This window comes from Haematobia irritans, chromosome 5, assembly GCF_050003625.1.
Source record: "Haematobia irritans isolate KBUSLIRL chromosome 5, ASM5000362v1, whole genome shotgun sequence".
Lineage (NCBI taxonomy): Eukaryota > Metazoa > Arthropoda > Insecta > Diptera > Muscidae > Haematobia > Haematobia irritans.
The window spans coordinates 59684121-59700135 of record NC_134401.1 but is presented as its reverse complement, the minus strand read 5'-3'; the positions used below and the strand labels follow the sequence as shown (position 1 = coordinate 59700135).

Here is a 16015-nt window from a genome sequence, read left to right as displayed (position 1 = left end):
CAATTTTTTGATACCATTTTGGTAGTACTCCTTCGGTTTTGCCTCAAAATAGTCCTTAGTTTCGGCGATCACCTCTTCATTGCAGCCAAATTTTTTCCCTGTGAGCATCCTTTTGAAGTCTGAGAACAAGAAAAAGTCGCTGGGGGCCAGATCGGGAGAATACGGTGGGTGGGGAAGCAATTCGAAGCCCAATTCATGAATTTTTGCCATCGTTCTCAATGACTTGTGGCACGGTGCGTTGTCTTGGTGGAACAACACTTTTTTCTTCTTCATATGGGGCCGTTTTGCCGCGATTTCGACCTTCAAACGCTCCAATAACGCCATATAGTAGTCACTGTTGATGGTTTTTCCCTTCTCAAGATAATCGATAAAAATTATTCCATGCGCATCCCAAAAAACAGAGGCCATTACTTTGCCAGCGGACCACGCTTCGGAGACGGTTCACCGGTCGCTGTCCACTCACCCGACTGTCGATTGGACTCAGGAGTGTAGTGGTGGAGCCATGTTTCATCCATTGTCACATATCGATGGAAAAACTCAGGTGTATTACGAGTTAACAGCTACAGACACCGCTCAGAATCATCAACACGTTGTTGTTTTTGGTCAAATGTGAACTCGCGCGGCACCCATTTTGCACAGAGCTTCCGCATATGCAAATATTGATGAATGATATGACCAACACGTTCCTATGATATCTGCTATCTCGATCAACTTCACTCTAGGTCATTCAAAATCATTTTGTGGATTTTTTTGATGTTTTCGTCGGTAACCACCTATTTCGGGCGCCCACTGCGTTCACCGTCCTCCGTGCTCATTTCACCATGCTTGAATTTTGCATACCAATAAATTATTGTTGATTTCCCTGGGGTAGAGTCCGGAAACTCATTAGCCAAGTTTTTGCTTTCACTGTATTTTTCCCCTTCAGAAAACAGTATTTTATCAAAACACGTAATTCCTTTTTTCCATTTTTTTCACAATAACAAAAGTTGCTTCACAAAAGACGCTCTATCTCACAAACTAATTGACTTACAGACGTCAAATTTTGACCCGAATCATTTGAAGGTTGGTACTATTTAAAAATAATATGCATTTAATACTAGCGACGCCATCTATGTGTCTGACCGGGGACTAACCAGCCAACCTGCTAAATGCCTTGCAATATACAAATATGTTAGTTTTCAGTTGCATATCCCATTTTATATCATATGTAGTATTAAATACGAACTCAACTGAATGCTTTAAGCAATTGAGTATATTTCCAAATAGAGAGAGACCAGTTTTCTACCATAAACAATTTCTAATATTTATCTATAAATATTTCTTTCGACATATCGTTATCACAGTTTTAGTTTTATTTTACAGGAATCAAAATATAATATAACAGAATATAATAAAATGGAAATCGGATTAATGCACGGAAGGCGCTACACATCCCCAATATTTTCCCGAATGAGCTCATCAAAATCTCCAACAAATGTACTGCTGGCGCTAATAGGTAAGTAAATTATTTTTTGGGATGTTTTGGTAATACATAAACATTGTCCCTCCACAGTACTTAATTAATAAAAATTCCAACATGATTATATTCAGTACATTTTTCTGTAAGCAAACATATGTTTAGAATCGATTTGGGGCCCTAAAAAAAGATATGCTTATATAGTAAAAGTATTTTGTTCTTTGAACAAATTCTGAAAATATACGTTTGGAGCAAAGTATGTTTGGGAGTATTTAATTTAGGTTAGGTAAGGTGGCAGCCCATTGTGATACCACATTGGTGAACTTCTCTCTTATCACTGAGTGCTGCCCGATTCCATGTTAAGCTCAATGACAAGGGACCTCCTTTTTATAGCCGAGTCCGAACGCCGTTCCACATTGCAGTGAAACCACTTAGAGAAGCTTCGAAACCTCAGAAATGTCACCAGCGTTACTGAGGTGGGATAATCCACCGCTGAAAAACTTTTTGGTGTTCGGTCGAAGCAGGAATCGAACCCACGAACTTATGTATGCAAAGCGGGCATGCTAAACATTGCACCACGGTAGCTCCCTTGGGAGTATTTGTTGTGGATGCAATTTTTTTAGAATATATGACCCTGCCAAACAATCCGATTTTGGGAATGGAGAGGCTTTTCAACAATAATTCATGGGTTTTTGAGCCCTACATACAACAATTTTTCTTGTTGCTATGGCAACCGAATCGAAAATTGGGCTCATCAGTTAGGATAAGCTTTGAATGGAATTCTGAATTTGTGACTGCCAAATTTTTATTTCAAATATGTTTCAAAGACATAATTTTCCGGGAAATTGAGCATCTGGTTTCAACAAACATTTTTGCGACCAAAATGTTGCATGATTCCCGTTACAAATGTTTGAGGTGACCATATTTCTTCCCTGCATGTAGTTTATACTTGTGAGATATCTACGAATATAAACAAATCAAGATAGAAGGATTCCACACTTAGGTGACTTTGGATTGAAAAAAAACCTATTAGTCTGGTCAATAAACTTCATACACGCAGAGAAGAAACATGACTTCACGATCATATTCGAAGAGCAAAATAATATGATTGGAGCTATTTTTGCGGCGACACATCTAACATTTTCACCTGCAACCATGTTGGCTCAGTGAACATAGTACTAAGAAAACTAAAATTGTGTTCATCTAAAATGTTATTAAAAGAATTTTGTTTGAATTAAAAGACAATGGTCACGATTCAAAATATTTTGGTGTCCGTCAAAAATGTTTTTCTTTCAGTTAAAAGAAAATGGGCCCCACTTAAAATGTTATGATCTACACCCTCACAAAAAATCGCTTCTGTAACATATACTCCCAAACATATTTTGCTTCAAGCATATACATTTTTGGGTATTGCCCAAACATTTATATGTTTGATCTCTTCCAATATATAATATGTTTGAAAGCATATTGGTCTAAACTATATATGTTTGGGTAGTCTAAGTTCCAAACATTTTGTATTTTTGCATCCAAATTCAATAATGTTGTCTTCTAAAAAACAATATGTTATTATGTGAACATATGTTTGGAAGCATTTTGCACCCAAAAATATTATATGCTTAAAAAAAAATTCTCCCAAACAATATTGTGCTCAAAATTTTATTTATTTATTTATATATTTACAATCATAATGAATTATGAAAATAAACAGGTAATATAGGTGCTACCAACATAGGTTTTCGACCTGAATGCTCAAAATTTTGTTTCTGCCCAATTGTATATTCCCCCACATCTTTCTCACTTCCACGAGATTTTTTAGTTCTTAGCACCTTTTTCTGTAATACAAACATTGTAGAAGAAATTATTAAATTTTATGATTTTTATTTTATTTTAATTTTACCTTTTGCCGGACGGGGATTCGAACAGCGGACCACACAGTTTGTAAGGATCGAAGAAGTAGCTGATCAATTGCCCAAGGAAAAATAAAATGTTATGTTAAAATAAAATTTTGTAATAACAAGCAACAACCACCAACTTAATTCAATATCGCTCCCTGCTAAATAGCGCTCCAAGCTACTAAACACATATATGTTTATAGGCTATTTCTAAATTAATATATGTTTGCATCCAAGCATATTATATTTAAAAACATTTTATGACCCAAACATAATATGTTCTAACATATTAACATATATGCCCCAAACATGTTATGCTAGTTTATGAACATTATATGCTTGCACTCAAAAATATTGTGTTTAAAAATTTGTTTTCCAAACATATAATGTTTATAGCCAAACATATGAAAAACAGTCTTTTTCAACCGTGTATAAGAAAATACTTTTTTCGCAATTAAAAGAACATGGTCACAACCTAAAATGTTTTGATCTTTATGAAAAACTTGTTTCATCGTCGAGAAAAGAAAACAAAAAATTAACTTTATTTATTTATTTATTTATAAACTATTTCATTGTTTATTTGTATTTATAATGTTGTGCAAGCAAACATCACATATTTTTACACATTCTATTTTGCTACAATTTCAACAATAAGTAATCATTCCATATTTGCGTCGTGCCCATAAATGATACCATATATCAAAATGCAGAACAAAAAACAGGTACTTGTTTCAATTACACTTCCCTTTTTTGTGTTCACATAAACCCACGTGCCACAAGTAAGGAAAGTCTAAAGTCGGGCGGGGCCGACTATATTATACCCTGCACCACTTTGTAGATCTAAATTTTCGATACCATATCACATCCGTCAAATGTGTTGGGGGCTATATATAAAGGTTTGTCCCAAATACATACATTTAAATACCACTCGATCTGGAATGAATTTGATAGACTTTTACAAAATCTATAGACTCAAAATTTAAGTTGGCTAATGCACTAGGGTGGAACACAATTTAAGTAAAAAAATATGGGAAACATTTAAATCTGAAGCAATTTTAGGGAAACTTCGCAAAAGTTTATTTATGATTTATCGCTCGATATATATGTATTAGAAGTTTAGGAAAATTAGAGTCATTTTTACAACTTTTCGACTAAGCAGTGGCGATTTAACAAGGAAAATGTTGGTATTTCGACCATTTTTGTCGAAATCAGAAAAACATATATATGGGAGCTATATCTAAATCTGAACCGATTTCAATCAAATTTGGCACACATGACTGTATCACTAATTGTACTCCTAGTGCAAAATATCAACCAAATTGGGCCAAAACTCTGGCTTCTGGGACCATATAAGTTCATATCGGGCGAAAGATATATATGGGAGCTATATCTAAATCTGAACCGATTTCAATTAAATTTGGCACACATGACTATACTACCAATTGTACTCCTTGTGCAAAATTTCAAGCTAATCTGGATAAAACTCTGGCTTCTGGGTCCATATAAGTGCATATCGGGCGAAAGATATATATGGGAGCTATATCTAAATCTGAACCGATTTCGAAATCGGCAAATTTGGCACGCATAGCTACAATGCTAATTCTACTCCCTGTGCAAAATTTCAACCAAATTGGGGTAAAACTCTGGCTTCTGGGAACGTATTAGTCCATTTTGGGCGAAATATATATATGGGAGCTATATCTAAATCTGAACCGATTTCAATAAAATTTGGCACACTTGACTATAGTGCTAGTTGTTCTTCTTGTGCAAAATTTTAAGCAAATTAGGGTAAAACACTGGCTTCTGGGTCCATATCGGGCGAAATATATATATGGGAGCTATATCTAAATCTGAACCAATTTCTTCCAAAATCAATAGAGATCTATTCCAAGCCAAAACACGTACTTGTGCCAAATTTGAAGTCGATTGGACTAAAACTGCGACCTAGACTTTGATTACAAAAATGTGTTCACGGACAGACGGACATCGCTATATCGACTCAGGAGCCCACCCTGGGCATTTTTGCCAAAGACACCATGTGTCTATCTCGTCTCCTTCTGGGTGTTGCAAACATATGCACCAACTTATAATACCCTGTTCCACAGTGCGGAGCAGGGTATAAAAATTAACACAAAACACAATTATTCCATTCCAAGCAACAATTAAAATGGTCACGAAAACAATGTCTTTATGAGCATATAATGGTTCTAGACATGTCTACTCGTAACCTGTAAAAATATTTTGATCCCCGCAAAAAATTGAACGGTCTGGTACATGATTTTCCGACCATATAATAGTCTCAAATTCTGTCATTTAATTAATAGAACATGTTTGCGGCATTTGAGAGCTTACTGATAACATACATTTTTTTCTGCTCGAAAACTATTTTTACGAAGATAAAATACATGTCTTTCGCGACAATTACATGCTTTAGATAAGCATTAAATGTGGGCGGCAACCATGTCCAAACATGCTTTTTCTGTGCGTGTACCAACGTTTAGTTCATACAGGGACGAAAAATACTGTTTTTCCTATGTTCCAGTGTAAAAGTTTTATGTTTTTAGTACACATTTTTAGTACATTATGTTTAACATGTTTGGGATATATGTTAATATCTTAAAACATATTATGTTTGGGACATTACATTTTCCTTAATATAATATCTTTGGACACAAACATATATTAATTTGGAAATTTCTTATAAACATATACAAAAGCAACAAAAACAATATACTTTTGGCAATGTCAAAGAGCGGGAAAGAGTGGAGAAAAATGTAACGATGGCGACTTAAAAATGTAAGTTAAGTACATTTCCATGACAAGCTCATGACTGCAACTCACATTTTTGCAAATAAATAAGCATTTTCGTTTGTAATATTCAAATATATTACAAACTTATATTTTTATTTGTATTCCAACATAATTATATTGTAGAAATGTTGATGCAAGTAAACAAATGTTTAGAAACTGGAATAAACACTTTGGGGTCTTAAACAAAGATATGCTTAGGGTGAAACATAACATGTTTGAACAATACTTGGGATGAAGAAAATTTGTATTATAAGCAGTGTTGTTGTTGAATTTCCCCTCAAATCGTAAAAAACCAACCCCCAAATAGGTCTAGATCAACCCCCCCCCCAAAAAAAAATGCATGTAAATATGTAGGTACAAAATGAGTTACCAAATTTTGTGAAAAAATCCTGAATTGATACACTTCAAAAGTTCAATCAACAAAACAACAGCAAAAAATTAATAAAAATACAATATTTAAATCAATGTAAAAAGTATTTCAGCATCACTACTGTTAGAAGAGCTATTTTGATATTTTGTAGAACACCAAGAGTAAAATGCTTGTTATAAATTTTAAATTAATTTGTGTAAAACCAAAATATCAGTGCTGAAATAGTATTTTTCTAAACAAGCTGCATCGATCAAAGATACAAACGCACTGGCTGGCAGACCTCAACCTCAACAACACTGATTATAAATTAAATAAAATTATGAAGAGCCTATTATGAAATAAGTGAAATAGCTAAAATTTTCACTGATTTCTGATTGGGCCTGCACTTGTATATAGCACTCCATTAAAAGACGGATTTGTCGCTCACCTTTGGTAATCTTTTCCATTGTATGGCATGAGTAGCACTGCAAATTAAACGGCCACAAGAAGGCAATGTCCAAGAATTGTTTGATTTATTCAAATACTGGCCTCAATTGCAATCAAAAACCACAGTATGCACATCAAAATCAATGAAAAAAATACTGTCAATTATTGGTATACTGTTTGTTGTTGGGTGTTATGCAATGAAATAGGCTCAGTGCTTCTTCAAGTCAATAACACTAGTAAACAAGTTTACGTGAAACACCAATTTAGTAAAATTTCCCAACAAAAAAAGAGTTTCCAAAAAATTCGTTTGGATTCCCAAATTGTGAACCGGAAGTAGTGCAAACTTGAATAATCTCCAATTATGTTTACATGGGCTTGTCATAGGTCGGCAGTACTTCGTTTTTGGGTTTTTGCATTGCTTTATAAATGCAATGAAAAAATAAAAAAAAAAACAAGTATATACGGCCGTAAGTTCGGCCAGGCCGAATCTTATGTACCCTCCACCATGGATTGCGTAGGAACTTCTACTAAAGGCTGTCATCCACAATCGAATTACTTGGGTTGCGATAACACTTGCCGATGGCAAGGTATCGTAAAACTTTTTAACACTGTCTTCTAAATTGTAAGTTAGCCCATACGGGGTATATATTAAACAAAAAAAGGCCGATTAAATACGTATATAATCTAGTTTGACAAAATTTTCTATAGAAATAAAATTTTGACAAAATTTTCTATAGAAATGAAACCTTGACAAATTTTTCTATAGAAATAAAATTTTGACAAAATTTTCTATAGAAATAAAAATTTGACAAAATTTTCTATAGAAATAAAAACTTGACAAAATTTTCTATAGAAATAAAATATTGACAAAATTTTCTATGGAAGTTAAATGTTGACAAAATTTTCTATAGCAATACAATTTTGACAAAAATTTCTATAGAAATAAAATGTTGACAAAATTTTGTATAGAAATAAAATTTTGACAAAATTTTGTATAGAAATAAAATGTTGACAAAATTTTCTACAGAAATAATTTTTTTATAAAATTTTCTATAGAAATAAAATTTTGACAAACATTTCTATAGAAATAAACTTTTGACAAAACTTTCTATAGAAATTAAATTTTAACAAAACTTTCTATAGTAATAAAATTTGACAAAATTTTCTATGGAAATAAAGTTTTGGTAGATTACAAAATTTTCTATAGAAATAAAATTTTGACAAAATTTTCTATGGAAATAAAATTTTGACAAACATTTGTATAGAAATAAACTTTTGACAAAACTTTCTATAGAAATGAAATTTTGACAAAACTTTCTATAGTAATAAAATTTGACAAAATTTTCTATGGAAATAAAGTTTTGGTAGATTATTTTTGGCGATATGGACCAATTTTGTGTAATAAGTCATCGGCTATATATAACTAAAGACCGATATGGACCAATTTTTACATGGCTGCTAGAGGCCATATATTGACAAAATGTACCAAATTTCAACCGTATCGGATGACTTTTGCTCCTCCAAGAGGTTCCGGACGTCAAATCTGGGGACGGTTTATATGGGAACTATATATAATTATGGACCGATATGGACCAATTTTTGCATGGTTGTTAGAGACCATATACTAACACCATGTACCAAATTTCAACTGGATCGGAAGAATTTTGCTCTTCCAAGAGGCTCCGGAGGTCAAATCTGGGGATCGGTTTATATGGGGGCTATATATAATTATGGACCGATATGGACCAATTTTTGCATGGTTGTTAAAAACCGTATACTAAGACCACGTACTAAATTTCAACCGGATCGGATGAATTTTGCTCCTCCAAGAGGCTCCGGTGGTCAAATCTGGGGATCGGTTTATATGGGAGCTATATATAATTATGGACCGATATGGACCAATTTTTGCATGGTTGTTAGAGGCCGTATACTAACATCAGGTACCAAATTTCAACCGGATCGGATGAATTTTGCCCATCCAAAAGTCTCCGGAGGTCAAATCTGGGGGTCGGTTTATATGGGGGCTATATATAATTATGGACCGATATGGACCAATTTTTGCATGGTTGTTAGAGACCATATACTAACATCAGGTACCAAATTTCAATCGGATCGGATGAATTTTGCCCCTCCAAGAGGCTCCGGAGGTCAAATCTGGGGATCGGTTTATATGGGGGCTATATATAATTATGGACCGATATGGACCAATTTTTGCATGGTTGTTAGAGACCGTATACTAAGACCACGTACCAAATTTCAACCGGATCGGATGAATTTTGCTGCTCCGGGAGGCTCCCCAAGCCAAATTTGGGGATCGGTTTATATGGGGGCTATACGTAAACGTGGTCCGATATGGCCCATTTTCAATACCATCCGACCTACATCAATAACAACTACTTGTGCCAAGTTTCAAGTCGATAGCTTGTTTCGTTCGGAAGTTAGCGTGATTTCCACAGACGGACGGACAGCCGGACAGACGGACAGACGGACGGACGGACAGACGGACAGACGGACGGACGGACGGACATGCTTAGATCGACTCAGAATTTCACCACGACCCAGAATATATATACTTTATGGGGTCTTAGAGCAATATTTCGATGTGTTACAAACGGAATGACAAAGTTAATATACCCCCATCCTATGGTGGAGGGTATAAAAATCAAGTATAAACAAGTGTGATTGGATACCGATTTATCTGAGGGCTATATATAACCATATGCCGATATGGATCTAGTTAGGCATGGTTGTTAACGGCCATATACTAGCACATTGTACCAAATTCCAACTGACTCGGACGAAATTTGCTCCTTCAAGAGGCTCCAAAACCAAATCTCGGGATCGGTTTATATGGGGGCTATATATGATTATGGACTAATATGGACCATTTTTGGCATGGTTGTTAAATATCATATACTACCACCACGTAACAAATTTCAACCAGATCGGATGTATTTTGCTTCTCCAAAAGGCACCGGAGGTCAAATCTGGGGATCGGTTTATATGGGGGCTATATATAATTATGGACTGGTATGAACCAATTCCTGCATGATTGTTGGATACCATATACTAACATCACGTACCAAATTTCAACCGAATCGGATGAATTTTGCTCTTCCAAGGGGCTCCGGAGGTAAAATCTGGGGATCGGTTTATATGGGGGCTATTTATAATTATGGACCAATTTTTGCATGGGTGTTTGAGGCCATATATTAACACCAACTATCAAATATCAACTGAATCAGATGAATTTGGGTCTTCCAAGAGGCTCCGGAGGTCAAATCTGGTGATCGGTTTATATGGGGGCTATATATAATTATGCACCGATGTGAACCAATTTTTGAATGGTTGTTAGAGACCATATACTAACACTATGTACCAAATTTTAGCCGGATCGGATGAAATTTGCTTCTCTTAGAGGGTCTGCAAGCCAAATTTGGGGGTAAGTTTATATGGGGGCTATACGTAAAAGTGGACCGATATGGCCCATTTGCAATACCATCCGACCTACATCAATAGCAAATTTCAAGTCGATAGCTTGTTTCGTTCGGAAGTTAGCGTGAGATTTCAACAGACGGACGGACATGCTTAGATTGACTCAGAATTTCACCACGACCCAGAATATATATACTTTATTATTATTACCCGGTATTTGAATCTGGGTCCATAACTGAACGCCTTAGAAAACTCAGCCACAAGCCATTGAACATGAAACAAAAATACTATAATTTTTATCATTAATTGTAATTTCCAAATAATCATTAATATAAATCGGAGATGTTATAAAATTTATAATTCTGTACTGTAATTTTGGTCTTGTTCTTTAGTTACTTCATAAAATCTATGAATGTTAAATTAAATAAAATCCCCCCAAGAAAAGGTGTCTTAAAGTTATACCAAAAGGAATCAATGGTTTTTACAAAATGACGGATTCATAAACAACATTTGTACTAAGTTAAGCTAATCCAATGCGTTCTTTTGCAATTTCTCTGTTGTATAGTGTCACTGATATTTTGCATCATGAGCCGAATGCATTCGACATGAATTTATCCAAATACAAGAAGCATATTTACCTTTATGGTGTTTTCTAAAACGAAGCCAAAAATCAATTTGCTGTTTATTCTGGCCAATGTTTGTTTTGGCAATTAGTTTGACACTGTTTATTTGCATTGGCATAACACATATCTTTTTTAACTGTTTTTGTCGCAAAATAAAAACGGCCGTCAATGGGTAGTACTGTTAATCAACTAAAATTGGAATATATCACTATTTGTTGAACTAAATTATGCCGTATATCTATGTACATTAATGGCGTTCATTAAAAATAAAAAAATAATAAAAGACAATCATATAGGATAACTATTGAACCCAATACCTTTCGAACTCAGCCTTAAAGAAAAAGACCCGTGCAATTAATTGCAACACACACGGGCAGCACTCATTAATGTATAATATACACACAAAAAAACAAAATAATTCATTTATTTTATAAAAAGTGTTCCCAAAAAATTTCCAAACACGGAATTCATAAAAAATATGTATTTCTACATAATATATACATACTAAAAACGTAATGCATTAAATGTATTTTTTCTTTTCGATTTTTTCGCTTTCTTTTCGATTTCAATCGCTTCTGTAACATATACCCCAAAGACATTTTGCTTCAACCATATATATTTGCAGGATTTGTCCAAACAAAATATTGTTTGTATTGTTTAAACATATTATGTTTCAACTTAGGCATACACTGGTAGAATAAAATTTTGGTTAAATTTTCTACATTTTTAAGGCGCCAATTGGTTACTTCCATTCTTTTACTTGCAGCTTACTCTCTAGGTCTCTTTCTATACACATATATGTTTGTAGGGTACATAACATTTCTAAATTAATATATGTTTGAAACCAATCATATTATATTTACAAATATTTTATATCCTAAACATAATATGTTCTAACATATTAACATATATGTCCCAAACATGTTATGCTAGTTTAGGAACATTGTATGCTTGCACTTCAAAATATTGTGTTAAAAAACTTGGGTTCCAAACATATAATTTGTACACCCAAAGATATGAAAAACAGATTTTTCCTCCGTGTATATTGTGGCTCTCTCATTCTTAGAGAAAACCAGTATTTGGATATATTATGTAAAGTTTCATTAATTTTATGAAAGAATACATGCGTATTATTAAAAATATACGAATAAACAAATTACGAAAAATTTTCAAAAATGTACGCATTTATGTACAAATTCATATTTAATTGTTTTTGTGTGTACCAATGAAGGGGCTATTATTGAACCGTCGAAACCACAATCAACAGCACAATGACGGAGAGAGTCTGTAGCAGACTGTACGCAGTGAACCCAGAAATTATTCTTTCTACCGCACAATATTTTATTTCTAGACCCTCGTGAGGGAAAACAATTTATCCGATTGAATCAATAACAATCAAGAACAAGAACGATATAATCCGCCTTTTTTTATTTAACATAGACTCCTCGTGTACTAACATAGAATTTAGAAGGCAATGTTAAGGATGTTTATGATAGCTTACCAAGGGCACATGTTACCACAACCACAAGTAATTCAATTATGGATGACAGTCTTTAGTAGAACTTTGTAGTAGAGGTGTGCACGTGAGTAATATTTTGCTCACGCTCACGCACACTCACACTCACGACGGAAAAATCTTACTCACGCACACACACGCACGATATTGTTTGGTAGGACTCACGCTCACGCACACTCACGAAAAGAAAATTTGTACTCACGCACACTCACGCACGAAAATGTCGTAACTCACGAAAAATACCTTGACTCACAAAAAATATCGTGACTCACGAAAAATGTCGTGACTCACGAACAATTTTTTAAGTAATTTACCTTAGCGACGTGTCTGAAAATATGAGCATTATTAAAATCGAGAGCGTTATTACACTCTTAACATCCCAGGTGTCACTAAAATTGTAAATGAATTTAACTCTTAAGCGTTTTATGTTGGTGAGCGGGATTATTTTCGTGAGCGTAAATCTTTACTCACGCACACTCACGAAGATAATATTTTCGTGACTCACGCTCACGCATGACAGTTTGGTTTGTTAATCACGCTCACGCACACTCATGCCGTTGCCATGAGCGTGACTCACGACTCACGCGTGAGTCACGAAAATTTTCGTGAGTCACGACAATTTCGTGTCACGTGCACACCTCTACTTTGTAGGGTACATAACATCCGGCCTGACCAAACTTTCGGCCGTATATCCTTGTTGTTCATTTATTTTGTCATCGAGTATCGTGTAGTGGAAAATGAAGTCAGTTACACTCGACTTTATACTTTCCCCACTAAGGTGTCGTTGTTTCTATGGGATAATAATTACCCAATGGCCGACTAAATAATTACTCAACAAAAATTTTATGCTGTCATTTTTCCTTGGAAATTCGCACGTGAATGTTAAACTACTAACAAATCTTGCCCAAAATTCTAAACGCAGATGTTTCACGTCGATGTAGTTTTAAATGAAAAACAGAATGATAGAGAGCAATATAGAGAGAGGAGGAAGAAACAGCTTTTAAGTTAATTTACTCTTTGGATGCATTTAAAAAAAGTGAAAGAGCAAAGTAACTCAAGTAAATCCAAAGTCCATTTTGAGTCCCTGCAGACCTTAATGAATTCACAACAAGCGTCCAACAAAAACGACCAAAAAAGGAAATGAAATTTAAACTTCAAAACGTTTAATACATGCCAATGTGCTCAAAGGGATATAAAATAAGACCGTAAGACATATGTAGGGGCCAATGAAAAGTATACGAACATTTTCTTCTACTTTAGTTTACACAAAAATGTATACACGCAAAGAAAAACAACGTTTGGAAAACGTGTACCGAAAACATTTTTCTTTTAGTAGAGTTTTTTGAATTGCTTCGTAAATTTTAAACTTTTATCACCAAAAAATTCGTTAGATACAAAATTTTAATGTTTTCAAAAAAAAATTTTTTTTTTGAACCAACAATACAGTCCATTTCGTTTATATCAAACACTGTTCTTTTCTGAATTTCAGTCTTTAATAAGACAAATTTTACAGTTTCATAGCAAAAATTTAATATAGTAATATGTATGTTAATGTTGAACATCTTCCAAACATATCTGGAATATATGTGCAAAAAAACAAACAAAAAAATTTTTTGATGTTCAGTCGAAGCAGGGATCGAACCCACCACCCTGGGCATGCAATGCGGACGTATCAACCACAGCTCCACGGTGTCCAACTAAATGTATGTTTCTGTTAAATAAAGTTTGTTTAATCGGTTCGTGGGCGCCGCAAGCTATGCTATATAATTATATGTATAATTCTCTATTGATGACAATAACAGCTACGCAGCCCAGTGGATAAACAGTGTCTTGGCTTACAAATTGCATGGTCCGCGGTTCGATTCTCCGTTCAGGCGAAAAATAAAATTTATCAATTCGAATAATTTCTTCTAGATTGTTTGTATTACAGAAAAAGGTGCTAAGAACCAAAAACCTCGTGGAAGTGAGAACGATGTTAGGGAAAATGCATTTAGCTAGGGAAGATTGTGTGTTTTTTTTTCTAGTTAGTCTTCATGAAATTGTTTTTACACCCTAAAAAAGATAAACTTTTATCACAAAAAGTGTATACTTTTCTTCCAAATAAACTTTCTTACAGCGAAAAGCAAATGAGAAACGAACTTTGTTTGTCTAAAAATTCGTTTGGGAGGAAAGAATTATTTTTTTTTGCGTGTACTCACGTTTAATTCGTAAAATTTTTGAGGCATACTTGAAAGAAAGAAAATTTCATTGGACGGGGTAAAACTTCTTCGAAACTTTTAAAAATTAACTAAAATAAAATAAATGTTTATGCGATAAACATAAGTTAATTTTAGCATTAGTTTAACAATGGACTTTTATTCTATGTATACTTTCGTTCCGAAGGAATGTGTTTTTCTTTGTGTATTTAATTGAAAACTTTTGTATTGGAAAGTCAGTAAAATGATTCCAACTCACTAGTCCATCAATTTATAGAAAAACAAGTATATACAGAACTAAGTTCGGCCGGGCCGAACCTTAAATACCCACCACCATGAACCAAATATTAGGGTTTCCTTTGAAATTTTAGGAGGGCTTGAGGACACTTCCCGAAGATAAATTGAAAGATTTCACCTATGAGGACTATATCAGATTCTGGATTTATAAGAACCATTTTTGTTTGAGTTTTAGAGGAATCATTAACATCTCTTGTAAGTGTGCAAGAAAATTATAAAATAACGTCTTGATTTGAAATCTTAAATCTGTAGAAGTAAAATCTGGAAATTTTACATTGAGTTTCAAGCAATTCAAGTGAAGTCGGTCTATATGGAGGCATTACCAAATGGACCGAGCCTAAAATATCAGAATATTTACAATTTCAGGCAAATCAGATAAAAATTACGGTTTCTAGAAACCCAAGGAGTTAAATCGGGAGATCGTTCTTATTGGGGCTATACTAAAACATGGACCGATACTCACCGTTTCCGGCACACCTTTTTATGACCCGAAAATACCTCTAGATTTCCACTTTCAGGCAAATAGGATAAAAACTTCGGATTCTAGAAGCCCAAGTAGTAAAATCGGGAAATCGGTCTATATGGGGGCTATACCAAAATATAGACCGATACTCACCATTTTCAGCACACCACTTTATGGTCCAAAAATACCCCTAGATTTCCAATTTCAGACAAATTTGATAAAAACTACGCTTTCTATAAGCCCAAGACCCCAAATCGGGAGGTCGTTTTATATGGGGACCATACCAAAACATGGATCGATACTCACAATTTTTGGCACACGTATTTGTGGTCCTACAATACCTCTAGATTTCCAATTTCAGGTAAATTGAATAAAAACTGCGGTTTCTATAAGCCCAAGAAGTAAAATCTGGACATCGGAATATATGAGGGCTATACCAAAATATGGACCGATACTTACAATTTTTGGCACACGTATTTGTGGTCCTACAATACCTCTAGATTTCCAATTTCAGGTAAATTGAATAAAAAC

At 34.3% G+C, this 16015-nt stretch overlaps 1 protein-coding gene across 2 annotated transcripts in view; it reads left to right on the top strand.

The window, feature by feature from the left end:
- Nucleotides 1-16015, top strand: part of LOC142238603 (uncharacterized) — a 249714-nt gene that overhangs the window by 68130 nt on the left and 165569 nt on the right. The window contains exon 2 of one of the 2 annotated variants that reach the window (XM_075310297.1): nt 1350-1495. In XM_075310297.1, coding sequence (XP_075166412.1) covers nt 1396-1495 — 100 coding nt within the window. In that variant the 5' untranslated portion in view covers nt 1350-1395. The remainder of the gene's footprint in view (nt 1-1349; nt 1496-16015) is intronic. The other variant, XM_075310296.1, reaches the window with a different exon arrangement.